This window comes from Erpetoichthys calabaricus, chromosome 13, assembly GCF_900747795.2.
Source record: "Erpetoichthys calabaricus chromosome 13, fErpCal1.3, whole genome shotgun sequence".
Taxonomy (NCBI): domain Eukaryota; kingdom Metazoa; phylum Chordata; class Cladistia; order Polypteriformes; family Polypteridae; genus Erpetoichthys; species Erpetoichthys calabaricus.
In genome coordinates, this window is record NC_041406.2 from 105,857,978 (window position 1) to 105,877,869 (window position 19,892).

The 19,892-nt window shown below is 38.0% G+C and overlaps 1 protein-coding gene across 1 annotated transcript; it reads left to right on the forward strand.

Moving 5' to 3' along the window:
- The first annotated feature begins 1,226 nt into the window (after nucleotides 1–1,226).
- On the forward strand, nucleotides 1,227–19,640 carry LOC114663593 (DOMON domain-containing protein FRRS1L). Its single transcript, XM_028817417.2, has 5 exons — nucleotides 1,227–1,748; nucleotides 7,374–7,458; nucleotides 12,530–12,668; nucleotides 18,291–18,537; nucleotides 19,028–19,640. Exons 1-5 carry the CDS (start codon nucleotides 1,568–1,570, stop codon nucleotides 19,198–19,200), a joined length of 825 nt encoding a protein of 274 aa, XP_028673250.1. The 5' UTR covers nucleotides 1,227–1,567; the 3' UTR covers nucleotides 19,201–19,640.
- Nucleotides 19,641–19,892: the final 252 nt, after the last annotated feature.

Below are 19,892 nucleotides of genomic sequence, written 5' to 3' on the forward strand. Positions count from 1 at the left end.
TTTTTAAGTCAGTGGGCAACTGATGTTATATACTATTTGAAATTGTAAAAAAATCAAAATTTTTACTAAGAGAATCTATTCAAAACTTTTTTTAAAACTTTGCAGGATCTAATCAATAACATTTTAGGATAAACTTTTATATTGGGGGGAAAAGGATTCTCGTCTCACTTTTCTACTCAAAGTTTTGCTCTGGCTATTTGCCTTCCTCTTTTTCTCTTGGGTGGGGATTGAATTGAATTTAGTTTTATTAAGTTTGACTTTTTTGTATGAAATGATTCTTGCTTTTAATAAATTAAAAAAAATAAAAAGTATTATTACTGTATTACTCCCACTCTGATGATACATTCAAATAAGTAAGCTTGGCCTTGGCCATTTAAAGCTTTATGTGTCAAAAAGTGTATTTTTAAATCAGCTCTAAGCTTTACTGGGTGCCAGTTGTAAGGACCTGGGAACCCATGTATTGTTCTTGTAATAATTCTTGAAGTAACATTTTGAATTAACTGAAAGCTGCATAAACAAAAATTTGAACAGCTAGTGAATAACACATTGCAGTAGTCAGTCCTACTAGAAATAAATGTACAAATTATTTTTCAGCATCCTTCACATTCGTGTGCCATATGGATACGATTTAAATTAAAATGAGTGCTGTATTTCCCAATGGAAGCACGTAAGATCTTTATCGTTATTACTATTTGTGCCTCATCAAGGCAAAACGCAAAATGTCGTTTAGTTCCTGCCTAGCTGCTGCGGACACAGAGCACAAGGTTGTCGCACCTGCCGTCAAACCCTGTGCCTCACCCCTTTTCCGTTCCAATATCAGAGAAAACCCGGACTGCCCACACATACTGCATATATAACGCGACAGGATTTCTTTTTCAGTTCTAACCTAAATCACTTATTGGTTCTGCTTCTGAGACGTTCTTGATTTCCGTTTATTCAGGTTGGTCGCTGGCTAATACCGATTCGAATCCCTATGCACTTCTTGTGTAATAAGTTTTTTTTTTCTTCCCACTGCCTTAAAACAGTTCCATTTTCAAGACGTTAGATATTTAATAATTAAATCATATTAGATAACCGAGTCTGTTTAAGTGAGGATACCCAATGCAATCTACATATGAGTTTCAGTCCTCACGGGGGTGTTCTAGAATGCATTTGTTTTCCAACGCGCCCTAGCCCACGCACGTAAACATGTTGAGTGTGGCAAAGGCTCCACCTATAGAAACTCTCATTTTGCATTTATCATTTGACCTCACGAACATCATCGTCGGGTGTCCGCTTTAATTTACATAAAAATATCCGGACGGGAAGCGCCACCGCGGTAGTAACCCAGCCAGGAGCCGAGAGCTCGGCGGCGCGCTGCGCGTGCACTCGAACATCAGTTTGTCGCCTTTGCGAAGCCTCCTGCTCGTGACGTAGCGAAAGGAGAGATGCTGCTGTTTGAGCGTCTGTTTTGTGTTTAGGCCATGGCCAGAACGATGTTGGGCTGAGTGCAGCAGCAGACGACGCCCTACCCCCTTCATTCGCTTCTCCGGACTCGTCATTGTCATCCCTGTCCCCGCGACTGGCCATGTTCCTGCCGCTTCTGTTGCTGCTACGCGTCGGAAGCTCCCTGGGTAACCCGGCCGAAGACGGGGCGCCCCGCAGCGGCCACGGAGATCCGGGAGAGCCAACCTTCGAGGAGCCACATCAGGATTCATACAGCACTTTCGCTGCCGAGCTCTTCGAATCCCGATACCTAAGCCAAGAAGGTGAGCCAAGCCGAGTGCGCAATGCTAACGCCGCCCTTGCGATTCTAGCATAATTAGAATTGGCGACTGTGCGCTGGGAAAAGGCCAGGAGGAGCGGGTCGGAGGGTTCCTATTTTGTGACCGGCTAATTACAGAGAAGGTATTTTAAAATGGGATACAAAATTATGTGGGTTTTTTGTTGATCACTCATAAATATGGTCATGATGTGTTGTGGACGTAAAGGTTTTCGTGATGCGGATTAAAATCTCAATAAAGGGCTGGAATTCGTTTGCTTTTCGACATTAGATTAGACTAAAGAGCACTGGAAGTGGTACACAGTGTTCATTGTTGGCACAAGTGTGAAGAAGAGCTTGAAATTCTCCATCTCACTAAAAGAGCACCATTCATTGGACTGTTAGCATGAGTGGGCAGCACACTCCTGGAGGGTGCCAATGACTGTATCTGTTAAAGCTGATCTGATGATCAGAAGTTACATTCAGTGGCAGCTGGTAAAAAAAACAAAACAAAAAAAAAAAACTATGGGCGGTCGTGCAGACAAACTGAAGCAGCAGTTATTTATTATATAGTGCCTTTTACATCTATCTGTCTATCTATATATCTGGTCATTCCACACGCTCTCGTGGTGTCAATGCAAATCTTGGCCTGTCCAGCACAAGACCCATTCGACAAATCCAGGCTAAAATGTATTACACCCTTTCCACCAATCTGATGCCAGCTTTCACATTTCTACTCTGCTCCAAAACTTAAATCCATGAAATCTAAAATCCCCTTATTCTTTCCATAACTTGCCCTATAGATGTAGAAAGGAGCAGGTGCACCAGCTACACTAATGTTATATACTTGTCTCTAAATTGCCCAATCCTCAGCCAATCTGCCCAGCTCATAATGTCCACAGCCCCTGCCTCTGTAATCTTCCAATAATGTGGACTTCAGTCTGTCATATAACATATCCATAGCATATGCCCAATCCAAATCTTATTCTGCCTCTGCTAATAGAGTGCCCAGTCCTTGCCCATTTGCACTGTATTCCATAAATCTACAGTACATCATAACATCATACAATCACTAGTCCTCTGATTTTCCTCAAGTCTTGCATCGCAGTTTATCATTTAGCACACCCACAGAGTCATTCACACCCTCTGCAGGTCTGACAGGCTTACCTCACCTGGACACTAATTCACATTGTAAGTAAGATCCACAGACTCCCACAATTTAAAACATAACTCCCTGCCCCCCCCAAACTATCTTGTACTACACCCACAGGACAAGTCCAACTTAAATCTTAATCTGTGTTTACTATCAGGATAACTATATTTCCTTTAACATAAATTTGACCCTAATTGAGTCATTTCATTAAGCCTGCCAAAAAAATGTGCATTATACTATTGTCTATATCAGTTTTTCCCAACCTTTTTTTCTGTAGTGGCACACTTTTTGTAACCAAAATCATCTAAAAGGCACACCACCATCTTACTAACCACAAACATGTCTCATACATGTGATCAACTCCCGGGAAAGCTGGTAAAAAAGGGGCACCAAGATCAGCATTCGTGGACACATCACTTAGTGAGCACTTTGGAGGCATCTCCAAGCTGCTTCACCCATTTTCCTGCCCCCTGTGCCTCAGAGGTAACTCATATGCCTCCTCTATCCTCCAGCCCAGCGAGGCTCCCTGGCTACCTCTCATCAGGGCAGATGGACGCTAGTAGCCAGAAGATACGTCCAAAGTGCTGTAACATGGCAATCACAGAGCTGCATTTATGCCAGCTCCTCCAGGTTGTCTTATCCTCCTCAGACAGTTCTCAACCACCTACAGAGCTGGTCTGTCTCAGGTTCAGACCCAAGCATGTTACACTATTATTTCCACTGTTCTAGATGACTGCAGCTACTTTCATGCCACTTGCATTTTTCAGAAAGATATTTTAGGTCTCATACTTCCGTCATTGTCCGTAAGGCTTTGACACTTTGAAACAGCAAATAGGGAAATCTAAATATGGCATTACTTACACCATATCCAGTTAGCCAACTCCGTTTGTCATAAGAGCAGGAAAAAGTCCGACTGTAAGCATGCCCTTGATCACTTGGCTGCTGCTGAATTCTTAAGTCAGGTCAGTCCAGTCCAAGCTCTTTTATTTTTTTTTTCTTCAAGTGAATGATTTATGAAGGGTTGTTTCATTAAAGAAATGACCAAATTTTCTTTGATTTCTGAAGTTCCTCTTGAAGTTGCCATCTCACTTAAGTTGCGCTAACTCATCTATAGTTACGTAAATAGCAGGTGTGAATTGTGAACCATTGGCGTGAACATGAAATAGTGTGACAATGATCGTCCATTCACATTACATTTAAAAACCTAAAACAATACTAATTCATTGCCAACAAATGTGGGGGTGTCCAAGGCAAAGTGAGCTGCGTCCCTGGAAAAATCTGAAAGCATCCAATTAAAGGGCAGCCTCAGGTTACCTGCTTAACAAAAGATCAAGGACTAATATCACGCTTATTTAGTCAGTGCCCTTCACTCAGGAAATATAGGTACTCACACAGAAATTAAACACAAGTTGGAACCAATTTTTAATGGATGTTGACATGCACTGACACAAGGCACGTTACACAAATAAACAAATTTATTTCATGACTATTTTACATTACCTAATTTAAGTAGAGTTTTAAAACCACCACTGGTTACATTACTCCAGTAAATGAAACACTTGCTTCATTGACTCAGTGGTGATATCTGGAGAAAGGTGCACTTTCATCAACTGTATATTAACAAGACAGAACGGTATCTCGTGGAGGAATCTCAAGCACTACTCCATCTCCTTCTCTTTGAATACTGGATCCTGCCAAATCAGTCTGTGAAATGCTTTGGTGGTGTGCTTGCAGTTATCTGAATTGTTAGCTACATCCAGGACTTTGTACATGATTGTACCTATTCATCTTTAGATATACCTATACAAACCTCACCAGGCTTACATTAATACTTTTTAAAATTTTGATCATGATATTTATTAAGTTTTAGAAAATTAAAAGTTCAAAATTATTTTCTAGAAGGCAGGGATCGCAAGTTCAGTCCAGTGCACCACAGTGGCTTCAAGTTTTCTTTCCAACTGATTTCACAAATCAGTAGGTCAGTTTTACATCTGATTTATCTAATTATTTAAACCGCTAACCTTCTTTATTCTCTTATTTTGGGTTCAGAAAATTGTGTTAGTGTGATTGATACTTACATCCATACACCAACCCATTCTCCTACATGTAAAAGAAATTCAAAAATGTGTACAAAGATCAATCAAAAAGTAAAGGCAATTAAAAAATTATTGGTAACTGCAACAAATAAAAACTGACACAATATGTTCACAATGGCTTATGGGTAGTTCGAACATTCACAGTGTAGAATCAGAATATTTTTATTGTCATTGTAACAAATACAACGAAATTATGTGCACTCCCTGCGGTGTCAAAATATAAATAAAATACAATTAAAAAAAGGATAACAGATAAGAAGAAATAAGGCAGAACACAAACATTCAACATAAGACCTTCATTGCACATGAACACTATTGCACAAGATGTCATCTATTGCACTGCTGCATTGGAGGTGATTAGGTGGCATTCAGTGCCCTAATAGCAACAGGGTACAAACTGCTATACAGTCTATTAGTCTTTGTTTTGATGGTCCTATGTCTTTTACCTGATGGCAACAGTTGGAACATGTCATGAGCGGGGTGTGAGGAATCTTAAGATGTTTTCCTTTTTCCTGACGCAGCGAGAGCCGTGCAGTTCATCCAGAGACAGTAAAGAACAGCCAATGATCTGCTAGGCAGTCTTTACGATACGCTGAAGTGTTTTCCTTTGCGCTGTTGTGCAGCTGGAAAACCACACGCAGAGGCAGTAGCACAGGATACTCTCGATAGAGCAGCGATAGAAGGACACCAGCAGTTTTTGGGGGATGTTATTTTTCCTGAGGACTCTCAGGAAGTAAAGTCTCTGCTGAGCCTTCTTCACCAGCTCAGCTGTGTTCACACCCCAGGACAGGTCTTCCATGATTACATCGGAGGGGACTGTATGGAGAGGGTGTCGAGTGGTTTGATGTCCGTTTTCTTTTTTCCTGAAGTCCACAACGAGCTCTGCCGTTAGTCCAGTTGAAGCCAAGGTCAAATGAACATGGACGCCATGCTGTGGAATTGCACCACGGCTGAAAAAGGCTCTGTAGTGAGATTTCTTTGGGCACACGGAGTGAAACCTGCTGAAATTCACTGAGTTAATGGAATCTTATAATTTCTAAAATAGCATAACTCTGCACTGATAATTTAGAAATGTAAAAATATATGTTTGAAGTTCTTTTAAATAGAGGAATAGAAACGAAGAAAATAGATCATTTCCCTCAGAGTCTAAAATTAAATGCTAATATCAGACTGTTAAACAAATGTAACCTCACTGGGCAAGATTTGTCCTTTATTTAACACACACAACTTAGAAATATCACTTTTAAATAAACGTATAAAAGAAATCTGACAGTGGTTTGCACACTACTATGAATTTATAATCTTGTACTTTACAATTGTAAGTCAGTTTTTTTATTTGTACTTATCACTCCCTGTTCTTCTGTAATTAGGACTCTGCAGAATTCACTCCTCATTAAAAAGCTTGTTAACTGCCTTGTGTTGTACAGTGTGCTAAAACGTACTGGGTTTGGTTTTAGTAATTGCTTTATATAATAATGCTAAACTGCTTATTCAGTCATACTGTTTAGTAAGAAAAAAAAAAATGCTGTGCTGTTACACAACAATAATTTTAAAACCTATGAAGTGTTTCATTAGGATATGTCATTTTTTTTCCTGTGCAGGTTTAGGTTTCTTTTAATGTGCAATAGATGCCCTTTTGATTTTCAGCAGTAAATTATTTTTGCAGGAGTCACAAGTTCAAATCCTTTGCTACTGTGCTGGTAGGAGGTATGTACTGTATACATGTACTGTTATTATCCATCCACCCGTCTTTGAACCAATTTAATCCAGTTCATATTCACAGGGATTGAAGGTCAGAAGAGAGTCCACTGTAGAATACACTCATGTACGCATCAACTCTTCCTCATATCAGGCTAAGTTAGAGTAACTAAATGGTCTACTTGAACGTTTTTGGGATATGGAAGAAAAGCAGAAAAAAAGCAGTACTTGGACAAATCATCAACTGACATTGGGTGACCAGGGAGAATGAGCAACCTCTGACCAGGCAATGACTAGTATTTAAACCCAGGACTGTGGAGCTGTGAGCCAGCAGTGCTAACACCTACATTACCATGGTGTTTAAGAAAGCCCATTTAGCAATGGACTATATAAGTGGCCAAAGGTCCATGTGAAACTCCTTTTGAATGATTCTGCCTGATTTTGCTTTATTTTGGGTTATTTTGATTCTTTGGAGCTTACCAATGATTGCATTTGTGACATCTTCCATTAGTACCAATTTTGGCAGTAACTTGGCAGTAAGTTTGTTTAGATTTCTTTCATTCCCTTCAGATAAGCTGTAGTGTCTGTTCTGTGCAGATGATGATAATATAACCCTTTTCATCATGACAACTTCCAGTTGTAGGTCACAAAACAATATAGTTATTCATTTATCTGTTCATAACAGGTTATCCATTCCCGACTGCACCTCCTGTGGATCCTTTTGCACGGATTAAAGTAAGCGACTGTGGAATAACAAAAGGATGTTTCAGGTAAGAGAGAACAGTATCATTAGTGTGTGTGTGTGTGTGTGCGCACTCATTCAAAATCCTCAGATGAATTACTGATTAATTTTGGCAGTATTGCTTATTTCCATTAGTCACACTCACATGGTCAGTTGTGCGAGTGTAACGGTTCAAAGATTAAATGGATCAGTTTAATTGCAAGTGTTTGGTTAGTAGTTCATTTTTTTCCCCAGTTTACAAAGAGAAAAACGGTGTAGTTGAATACCTTTGTTGAAGAGACAATATTTATACTTTGAATTTAAAACTGGCATGTCTAGAAGAAGCAGAAAATATATTATACCTGCAGTTTGTTGTAATTAGGTAGAGAATACTTTTTTTCCTCAAGCTGGCACAAAGTCAATAAAGTAAGCCAGCAACAGCTAGTTTTTTTTTTGGGCAAAAGTTAAGTAAGAGAAAGTATTTATAATTAATGAATTTACATAACCTAATGCTACTCCCATAAACAGCAAAACTAAAGATAATTCAAACTTTTAATTTTTTAACAAGTTTCTCCAGTAAATTGTTATTGTATTACTTTCAGTCCTGCAGCAACAGGAACTCATTCTTCATTCACAGATATATTGAAACAATGGAATAAACCCGACTATAACTTAAGCATAAAAATTAAGAATAAGTGTAGAAATTTATTAGATTTTTTAAAAATATTGCTGTAGTTCTTCAAAAGAAAATAACTATTACAGTGGATTTCTGATTTAACAGATTAAGAGAGGTTCAGTCATCAACTGCAGTAATCTACCTCAAATCCACAAGTTGGTTAAAAGGAAATCTGCAGGCTGTGGGGTACTTCAGGGCCGTGGTAAAACCCTTTTTGGTACTTGGACTCAAATACAGTACTTAAAATAAAATAAAAAATAAAATTAAAATATAAAATGGAGATTTGTGAGATATAGTGGGCATGGCTGCATCAATCAGAGAGAGGTAAGTGTCTCTCTGCATTTTTTCCCCAACTAATAAGGGAGATAGCAGGAAGCTTATGCTTTATTCCAGTGCCAACAAGAAAACCACACTGAAAGAGTCTTCATAATACGGCCACATCCAATGTGTCCAGTACAGGACTTTCCCTCCATAAAACTGATTTTAGATGTAAAATATTGTAGGCCAATGTGTGCAAAAATATAAGATTATCATCTCTGTACAGCATAAACCCCCTGAAGTGATAGTTCCACAATTCTAATAAAGCTGCCAGTCGTCATCTGGAGTGAGTGACTTGTTTTTGAGTTATCATGTTTATATAGTCAGATCCTGACAGACAGATGCATACTGATAAACATCACTTTAAAAGTGGTCAAATTGTGTTTATGGATGCAAAAAAATATTTAAATCTATTGAAAACTCAAAATGTTGAAGTAAAATATATGTTTTGGGCTTGGGAATGGGAGGCGATGGTGTGGGTTGCACAGTTTAGCTGCAAAACAGTACTTCTTTCAGCCATCAAGGCAGCACACATTGTGGATTACAAAGAGCTTCCACATTTTGTAAAATAAGATTTTTGAATCGCTTGCCAGTAGCAGTAAATATTTCAGAGAGTGCATTATCACAAGGCAATTTATCTCATGATGTACAATAGATTTTTCTTTTATACAGTCAATCAATTGACAAATTATTTTGTGGAAATACAGTAAAATTGTACCTCTAAACCATATAGTTTAGTGTTCCTGTTGACATAGATTACACAAAAAGAAGTGCTCAGCTATTGCATAACTATTTTACCTGCTGGGGGAAGAAAGGACATGGAGATGATATATATGTGGACTACTTCATTAAATATGTCCACCTCTCATCCAGGAAAACACTATAAACTATCATTTTTTATTTTGTCTGCCTTCACCCATGTACTCCTATAGGGATTGTAGGCAGAAGAGTATTACACTGTCCTGAGTGAGTATGGGAGTGTAAGTGAATATTCCCTGCAATGACCTTTTTTAATTGGGTAGTAAGTACATTGTTGGAAAACAAGGCAAAAAACAGGTTTTTCCAAAATGCAAACCTGAACAAATCCAATAACAGTATCTTAAGATGAACCAGGGGTCAAAGACAGTAAATTCCACCAAGAATCACAATAATTGCAAGTTAAAAACAGAAATCACCAAATAACTTGCTGAAGCTAAAGTCAGATCTTCAGCTTCTCCTTAAATACTGGCTGGGACAGTCACCCAACTGTATCATCAGGTGGCCATACCTCCCGGGGTGTACAAGTGACAGGACAGTTGAAAAAATAAAACAAAACAATGCACACTAATACAGACAATATTAACATAATACAACATTACAGAATAAACACACTATCAAATAAAGAAACCATACAAAAAAACAAAAGCAAAAACAGAATTGATAAATGCAACCTGAAAAATGATGTTTACATAACAAAAACAACCCTGGTTGTGCTATAACAGCAATATAAGTTTTGCATAAACTACTCAGATCATGTCACATTGTTTCAGTTTGGTTAAGGACTTTAGTTTGGCTTTTTCAAAATGAAAAATACATTTTTCTTCAGCCTTTCTGTTGTAGATTCACTCTGATGAGGCATCAATCAGATTTGTGAGTAGAAGCTTAATATTCCTCTGTGGAATTTACTGGTGTATCCAAAATTGTTGTTGGCTATGAATATACTACCATGCTTTAAGGTTAGAATAAAATTTCAAATATATACAGTGGTGTGAAAAACTATTTGCCCCCTTCCTGATTTCTTATTCTTTTGCATGTTTGTCACACAAAATGTTTCTGATCATCAAACACATTTAACCATTAGTCAAATATAACACAAGTAAACACAAAATGCAGTTTTTAAATGATGGTGTTTATTATTTAGGAAGAAAAAAAATCCAAACCTACATGGCCCTATGTGAAAAAGTAATTGCCCCCTTCTTAAAAAATAACCTAACTGTGGTGTATCACACCTGAGTTCAATTTCCGTAGCCACCCCCAGGCCTGATTACTGCCACACCTGTTTCAATCAAGAAATCACTTAAATAGGAGCTGCCTGACACAGACAAGTAGACCAAAAGCACCTCAAAAGCTAGACATCATGCCAAGATCCAAAGAAATTCAGGAACAAATGAGAACAGAAGTAATTGAGATCTATCAGTCTGGTAAAGGTTATAAAGCCATTTCTAAAGCTTTGGGACTCCAGCGAACCACAGTGAGAGCCATTATCCACAAATGGCAAAAACATGGAACAGTGGTGAACCTTCCCAGGAGTGGCCGGCCGACCAAAATTACCCCAAGAGCGCAGAGACGACTCATCCGAGAGGTCACAAAAGACCCCAGGACAACGTCTAAAGAACTGCAGGCCTCACTTGCCTCAATTAAGGTCAGTGTTCACGACTCCACCATAAGAAAGAGACTGGGCAAAAACGGCCTGCATGGCAGATTTCCAAGACGCAAACCACTGTTAAGCAAAAAGAACATTAGGGCTCGTTTCAATTTTGCTAAGAAACATCTCAATGATTGCCAAGACTTTTGGGAAAATATCTTGTGGACTGATGAGTCAAAAGTTGAACTTTTTGGAAGGCAAATGTCCCGTTACATCTGGCGTAAAAGGAACACAGCATTTCAGAAAAAGAACATTATACCAACAGTAAAATGTGGTGGTAGTGTGATGGTCTGGGGTTGTTTTGCTGCTTCAGGACCTGGAAGGCTTGCTGTGATAGATGGAACCATGAATTCTACTGTCTACCAAAAAATCCTGAAGGAGAATGTCCGGCCATCTGTTCGTCAACTCAAGCTGAAGCGATCTTGGGTGCTGCAAAAGGACAATGACCCAAAACACACCAGCAAATCCACCTCTGAATGGCTGAAGAAAAACAAAATGAAGACTTTGGAGTGGCCTAGTCAAAGTCCTGACCTGAATCCAATTGAGATGCTATGGCATGACCTTAAAAAGGCGGTTCATGCTAGAAAACCCTCAAATAAAGCTGAATTACAACAATTTTGCAAAGATGAGTGGGCCAAAATTCCTCCAGAGCGCTGTAAAAGACTCATTGCAAGTTATCGCAAACCCTTGATTGCAGTTATTGCTGCTAAGGGTGGCCCAACCAGTTATTAGGTTCAGGGGGCAATTACTTTTTCACACAGGGCCATGTAGGTTTGGATTTTTTTTTCTCCCTAAATAATAAAAACCACCATTTACAAACTGCATTTTGTGTTTACTTGTGTTATATTTGACTAATGGTTAAATGTGTTTGATGATCAGAAACATTTTGTGTGACAAACATGCAAAAGAATAAGAAATCAGGAAGGGGGCAAATAGTTTTTCACACCACTGTATATATATATATTTTTTTTTTTTTTCTTAAAATAAGATTTTATTTTGTTTATTTTATTGGTGGTTTGAAAAGTCAAAACTTTATTGTGTCATAAAAGTTTAAAAAAAACTTCCAAAAAATGGAGTGGTGTAATGGGAATTTTTTGTTTGTTTGCCATTTACTGTACTTGATCATTCGTGATCTATCTTTGTTCACCCCTTTGTCTATTATGTTTTGTTGAATAAAACACATTGTTAATATATTTTTTCACTCCTGCTAAAAATATATGCCTACATTGACAATGACAAAGAGATTCTTAGGACATACTGCAAACAAACAAACAGCCAGCCTTGGATTGAATGCCATTTAGTTGCAACCTAATAACACCCACACCAGACAAACAGAAATTGGACTAAAGATCTAACCTAAAGCCCAGGAGCTGCAACACTGTCCACTTTCCCCTTTGAGATTTAATGGAAGGAAATACTGAGAGGTAGTGTGATGTTTGATCCATCACCAAGTACTCGGAGATTGTGCTTTCATACATTCAAGGTAATGTAATTAAAATGTTAGAGGAAAGAAATTATCAAAATTTTTTAAATAGTGTATTACTGGTAAATTTTACGGCTATTTTCACTAACAAGACTGTTGGCATCTTTGCTTTACAGCTTTCTTTAATTTTAAAATTAACTTTATCCTTCTTAAATGCTTTGGTTCTTAAATCATATATCTAGCAAATAGCAAAGACTTAATCAAGCTTTCCTTACTCCTTTCATTTTTCTTTTCAACAGATATGGGAAACCAGGCTGTGATGCTGAGACTTGCGATTATTTTCTAAGTTACCGCAGAATCGGTGCGGATGTTGAGTTTGAGCTCAGTGCAGACACAGATGGCTGGGTGGCAGTAGGGTTTTCCTCTGACAAAAAGATGGTGAGTTTCATTTCTGTTGTGTATAAATTTAAAATTTGTTTGTATTTTGTCACACATTTGCAACCTTAGAAATGGATTTATTATAGGTCCAAATTAAAAATAACACAGGTATACTTTGTGTATTACCAGGCACACCTTATCATTTTAAGTCAAATGCATCTTGCTCAATATACTGTATTTTAATTATATGGTTGCTGTACTGTATGTGTGGTTGATTTTCCATCTGAAATTTATTATATATTTTCGGCCTTTAAGAATATTTATCCTGCACACAGGTCTACTTGCTTTTCTATTAAAATCTATTATTAATTTTTTGAACTCATAGTCATAGTACAAAGAAAAGATTCTGCAGAGCTCTGAAAAAAGATAAATATTTGCTGTCAATGTACTGTATGCTCTGACACATGCAGTCTTGAAAATGCATATGTTAAAGTTTTAGATTGTAAAGTTTAGTACACATAATGAAATTCCTTTTCTTGTTTGATGCTTGGTAATAAATTACAGATGGAATTAATTTTCTTCATTTCTACTAGATTTTAATTTGTTTCCAAAGTTTACCTAATAGAAAGATTGAATACTACAAACGTTTCAGGTTGAAGCAAGAAGTTCGAGTACAGGATTTATTTACCCTCCAGAGAGTAAAAAGCCAGTAAGCTTGCGCAGGAATCTAATATTAGTAACTTGTATTAACAGTTATCACTAAGAGCCTGCATGTATAGATTACATAAAGTATACAATATATTATATGGTAGATTGATGAAATATATAAAAGTTTTCATCTGAGATGAACTTGTACTTCTCCAAGTCAGTCAGTCATCTACTTCCTTTAACCTGCAACAAGCAAGTGGTTGTTTTTTGGGAGAGGACCACGACTTCCACTGTAGAGGTGCTAATACTCGCCCTGTGTCACATTCCTCTGCAAACCATTGTCAGCGCCTTGATGTCAGTGCATTTTTAGGAAATAATTTCAATATAGTTTTAGGATGGAAGTTATGGTTAGGAATTAGTGTGCTTATAGTGAGATTAGTGCAGATAGTACTTAATGTCAGTATAAATTAACTAGTCATTTAGCCCGTTACAATAACGGGCGCTAGAACAGTAGTGCATAAACATTAGTAGGAACAGTCTATATTAAATGGCAAGGGACTTTGACCTCATTCTTTTTGTTGGTCGTATTTTTCTTTCTTTCAGCCTTTCTTTTGTTGATGTTTACTTGCTGAGCTGACCGTTCTTCGTGGGCTGCCGCTGTGTATTTTGTGTCTTTAATTTTCTGTGACAGTAATACTGTCTTGTACGGCTCTATTCAATAAGGGCGCGCACAAAAAGGCGAGCTTCAAAAGGGCGACCTCAATTGAGCGCGGCGATTAAAGGCGTTCGTAGATAATTTAGTTCAAATGGATCTGGAATATGTGAAGAGCAACAAAGGTGCAGATCTTTATTTACGCGCGCCTTTATTTGCTGCGCCCAATTGAGGTTGCCCTTTTGAGGCTCGCCTTTTTGTGTGCGCCCTTATTGAAGGATGCCTGTGCGCGCCCTTATTGAAGGATACTGTCTTGTACGTCCGCTGGCTTGTACGTCCGTAATATACCTTTAATTTTCTCTGGCAGTAATACAGGCGTGCGCGTCGGTAATATGCCTTTAATCTCCTCTGACAGTAATACTGGCTTGTATGTGGCTGTAATATGCGTCACTGTATTGTGTACCTTTAATTTCCTCTCGCAGTAATACTGGTTTGTATTTCCGTAAAACGCCTCTACCTTTCTCTGACAGTAATATCGCGCATCGCGCCGTGCCCCGCGCATGCGTACTTCACCAGAAGACACCCACACACGGACACCTGGACGCACATAGGGATTTTATATATATAGATTATAGGACAGCAACTTTAGGATGAACATTATGGTTAGGGGTTAGTGTGTTAAGGGTTTAGTGTGAAATGGCATCTGTGTTTCTTTGATGTTTCCAAATTTCTGCAGCTACTGAAATGGTTCAATCATTAAGTATGGTGTGTACACAAAACATTCCACATGCCAATAATCTTTGTTCCAAAAGTTTTAGTGAAACTCAAAGCAAAAGCAGTTGACGGTACACAGAAAACTTACTTCTTGTTTGAGATGGTTTCAGTTACTGTATTCTTTACTGTTGGTGCTGCTGAGTGCATTGCTGTTCACCTTACAATCAGACAACTGTGTGCCTCTGTAGGCAAACCATCCAGCTTCCTGTCCAAGTTTAATCAGCTGTTACATCGGAGCTTTAACAAACATGTTACTTTATAGAAGGCAAAATATTCTGTTATCTATGTAGCTATTTTAAATTAAAATTCTATACTTCTTATGGAAATACTTGTGTGAATTTAATATTAGCTTTACCTTTCTGGGATTGGCTCTGGAGTTATCCACGTTAGTCATGGCATACGCGTTTCAACTTAAATATCATGTTTGATTCAATATGTACCTAGCTAATGGTTTAAAACCATTTTCTTTTTTTTGTTTTTGCAAACTGTAGGTATACATTACAAAAAATGTTTAATAGATAAAGTTACCTAAAATAGCCTCCTATTCTTACATCCACCATTGCTGTTTGATGTTTGTTTTTCTGTCTACATTTATACTGTAACACTTTCACCTTAGAACTGCTGTTCTAAATCTGCACTGACATCAGTGGCACTATGGCTCTACCGCAAACTCTTCCAGTTTACACCAAAGACCACAGCACTACAAGGCTAAAAGAACAGCGTGAACCATAAACAGAATACCTTTGGTCTACAAATGGATACTCTCCAATATTCAGCTGCTCCTTGGCATACTGTCCATGAAAGTCTTGATTAGTAAAGGAGACAAGATGCCATCTTAACAGAGACCTCTGCATGCGATAAGCAGACTCACCTTAACTCCAGGTGTACAAGCTCAACTCTCATTCTTCAAATTCAAAGACAGCATTACATACAGCTTCAGCCTCAGGTCTTCATACCTGGAAACATCTTGCACATGATACCACATGTTATCACAGGTTTAATGGCCATTTTTTTGAGTTCCTCAAGGTTGGCTGGTTTCCCTTAAAAAGGGGTATTGGAGCAGGCTGGATGCTCTTCTGGTGGCCAGTCCCCTTTAGTAATCTTTTATGATACACAAGATTGATAGTGAACTTATTCTAACCCCATGTCATGGTGGTAAAGATATGACAAACACCCACAGCTCAACAAGAATCTGTGACAAAGGGTTTGTCCACATTTCACACATTTTAGGTACAATTGGAAAGATATGGAAGGAGCACTTTAGGAAATTCCTAAACCTGGTGGATACATCATCCTCAGAGGTGACAGTCTCATTGGATCAACATCTGCAGCTGAACTGCTGTGTTAGTAATTGTTTTATCTTACATGGTTGTTTTTTCAGTAAAGAGAGGCACAAGGAAATGCTGTGTAAGTATTTGTTTAGCATCTTGCATGGTTAGGTTTCTCTTTTGGGATATGATTTCCTTTTTAGGCAGTTTGCCACACTGCTGTTTGTTGGTACATGTAACCGTTTACCTATTTTGCTACTTTTTGGAGTTACGTTGAATGTAATTATATAAAAAACACTTTGCCAATTAGTGACCTGACTTTTCTGTACTTATTTTTTAGAACATTGGTTGCTAAAGGTGATGCTTTATACATTTAGCTTAGGAGACTAGCTGTCCATTTGTCGACGATGGGCTGAAATCTAAGTACAGTGGAACCTCGGTTTGCGAGTAACTTGGTTTACGAGTGTTTTGCAAGACGAGCAAAAAATTTTAATAAATTTTGACTTGATAAACGAGCGAGGTCTTACAGTACAAGTAGTATGTATATGCTTTGTCTGCTGAGCGTCATGTGATCACAACTGAGCTGATGGTTCTTCTCTCTCGCTGCGGGATTGTCGGCAATCGTCTCCTATTCTCCGTCTGAGTCGGCGTGCCTCACTCATGTAGTCAACATCCGTACAAGCGTATACGGTTTACTACAGCATTAGCATTGTGACTGTGTGTGCGTGCGTGTGTGTTTCTGTGTGTGTGTATGTGTGTTCGCTGTGACGTGCGAGTCCCTGTCTTGCACCCTAAAACACGAAGCTGAGTCTTAGTACTTTAGCAACACCAGCTTTATTCAGCTTGAAACCGCAACAGCGCGGTTATTTATTGTAGCAGGATCTGCCGCTCTCCTATACTCAGACACAGCAGTCAGGCAGGGCCCTGTGCATTTATAATGTTCCTTGTATCACCCATCGATGGCAGGCGCTTATAGCATGTCCGCATTCTTTTTGGATTCGGTTTTACAGCGAACTGCTACAGCCCTGGGAGACTGCGATTGCTTTGGGACGCTCTTCCGCGTGTCGTCCCGTTGGGTGCAATCCCACAAGAGTTTAGAAACTCACTCATACCAGCCATGATTCTTTTCAAAGGTAAAGTGCAGGTTAATTTGTTTTATGTATTTTTACTTTATATTTTGTATTAATCATTTTTATATGAATAGTTTTGGGTTGTGGAACAAATCATCTGAGTTTCCATTATTTCTTATGGGGAAATTCACTTTGATATACGAGTGCTTTGGACTACGAGCACGTTTCCGGAACGAATTATGCTCGCAAACCGAGGTTCCACTGTAATCAGAATTAAGATTTGCAGTGCACCATGCAATGCATATATTTCTGTTATATGCCATTTGGTGTGGGGTTTGTAAAAACCGTGTTATTGTTTGTGATGCACTATGTATAGAAATGATAAATGCAATGCATTTTACTACTAAAATGTTTGTGATGCATCATGTTTTAGAATGACACACACAGCAACTGGACGGACACATAGACACTTATCCTTTTATTAAGGTGGATTTTAAGACTTGAATTAGCCAAACGAAATGTGTGAGCTGCACTGATAGCTTTGTCATTTGCAAGCACTAGCTCTCAACGGATGGAGTTTATTTTTTCATGTCAGCTTTGATTTCTGAAATGTGCCAAAAACAGAGAGAGTGAAGGCTGTCACATCCTGCAGATATTTAGTGTAGGCTCAGAATGAGCACACAGTTTACATGGAAAATGTGATTTCACCTGGAAACCTGCTGTTGAAGCTGAAACTTCAAAAAGTGATACAGGCATATTGTATATCTCCATGAAACTTTAACTGTACAGACGTTCACAATTAAAATTATTTCCTATAAAGTTTTACATATAAATGTTTATATATTGGTGAGGTATAAAATCCAAAACTTTACAGACAACAATGGTCAGATTACTTCTTGATGTGTTGTGTGTTGGTTAAATGGAGTTCTGTCCACTAAAATGTTCACTCTTGTGATAGTAGGAGTGATGATGTCATTTTACTAGTACTAGTTACCAAAGGCCTTTATAAATACACTCCTTCACTAAAAAGACCTTTCAGGAATGTGTGATGTTGTTATTTTCATTATAGTTTTCACAGATTTTATTTGGAATTCTGTTTTTTCCTTTGTGTATAATGGATATTTATTTTAATAAATGGTTTCTTTTTCTGCTTGTATTTTCTAATTATTAAAATGTATTAAGATATTTTTATGCTTCATTAAACTGCAAGCCGCCATCAAACCTGATCACAAGTCTATAGTTGTGCTTATATTATTATTATTATTTTCAGGGAGGTGATGATGTAATGGGCTGTGTGCATGATGACAATGGTAGGGTTCGGATACACCACTTCTACAATGTTGGGCAGTGGGCTAAGGAAATTAAAAGAAACCCAGCCAGAGATGAGGAGGGAATATTTGAAAGCAACAGAGTCACCTGTAGATTCAAGCGGCCAGTTTATGTTCCTAGAGAGGAAACCATTGTGGATCTTCACCTGAGCTGGTACTATTTGTTTGCTTGGGGGCCAGCTATACAAGGTAATGGGAACTCTTCACTTTCTGCCCTGCCTGTTTGTTTTATAATAATTACAGTAAATGCCTTTTATTAAAAAGGTAGGCATTTAAAAATAAGAAAATGTTACACAGTGTAACAATGATCATTCTGATTAAAGGATTTATTTCAGTTATAATCTGTAGGCAACACGAGCTGCCAGAACCAATGATTACCCCTCTTCTAGACTTCACGTTTACTCAATTCCATATACAGTACTTAAAGGATTAGAACCTGAACGGATCAGGAAGAAGAAATCGTTATAGATGATGGATTAAAATCTGGTTAAAGGGTAGTAGTTGTCTGTCTGTAATAGATCCAACACTATTGCCAAATCTTTTTCCAAATAACTATTTATATTACTGTATCACATTACCTTTCAGTTTCGATAAGTTATTAATTTAGACATATGCTTAATATAATAACTGCCCAATGCTCACAGTTTGATCTCTTTTTCTCATTTTTTTTTGGATATAGGATCCATCACCAGGCATGACATTGACTCCCCTCCAGTGTCCGATTACATGGTTAGCATATACAGCTATCAGGACATCTTCATGCCTTCAGCAGCATATCAGACATTTTCGTCTCCATTCTGTTTGCTGCTTATTGTTGCGCTGACCTTCTATTTACTTATGGGAACACCTTAACTAGGAGTGGGATGGCAGCTTATATAAAATTTTCAATCTTGGAACTAACAGAACAAGGAATGACTGGAAACTAGCTAATAAATTCAGAACTGTGCCAGTCCTAAAAGGATGTGCAGACGATTGTATCACTGTCACCTCCATATAAATGTGCATCTCTAATGGCAGAAGGGATGGCTTCCTCTTAAATCTGAGGCAGGTGACTATGTTTACATTCCTTCTTCAACCTCAATTCTTTGCCTTGCTGTGTGGTAATGCTAAAGTGGTGAATCAACTGTAGTGATACTGTACACATTTACAACTGGATTGCATATACTAGTTAGAGTAATCAATGTACCCACTTTTAGCCCGATGAGCCAAGAGTAAAGCAGTATTATAGTCACTACAGTCTGCAAAGTGACATCCAAAAATGCCTTTATAAAAAAAAAAAAAAAAAAAAAAAAAAAGTGTATAAAACACTGAAGTTATTACAAAGTTTTGAATTTTTTTGATGTACAGAGAATGTAGTACTTGCAATAAGGGTAGAAGTTTGAGTGATACATTCCCCATTTCATATTGCTTTATTCTGTAAAATGAGGGATTGTGTTCTGCCGTTTTTTATCAGTTCTAACAGTGTTGCTTATAGTGTCTATAAAAAAAGTATTCATTCCCTTGGAGTTTCACATTTTATTATTATACAACATTGAATCACACTG

Coding starts and splice junctions, on each gene's coding strand:
- LOC114663593 (XM_028817417.2), top strand. CDS start 1,568: ATGTTCCTGCCGCTTCTGTTGCTGCTACGCGTCGGAAGCTCCCTGGGT. Junction 1,749..7,373: donor CCGATACCTAAGCCAAGAAG/GTGAGCCAAGCC, acceptor TGTTCATAACAG/GTTATCCATTCCCGACTGCA. Junction 18,538..19,027: donor TTGGGGGCCAGCTATACAAG/GTAATGGGAACT, acceptor TTTTGGATATAG/GATCCATCACCAGGCATGAC.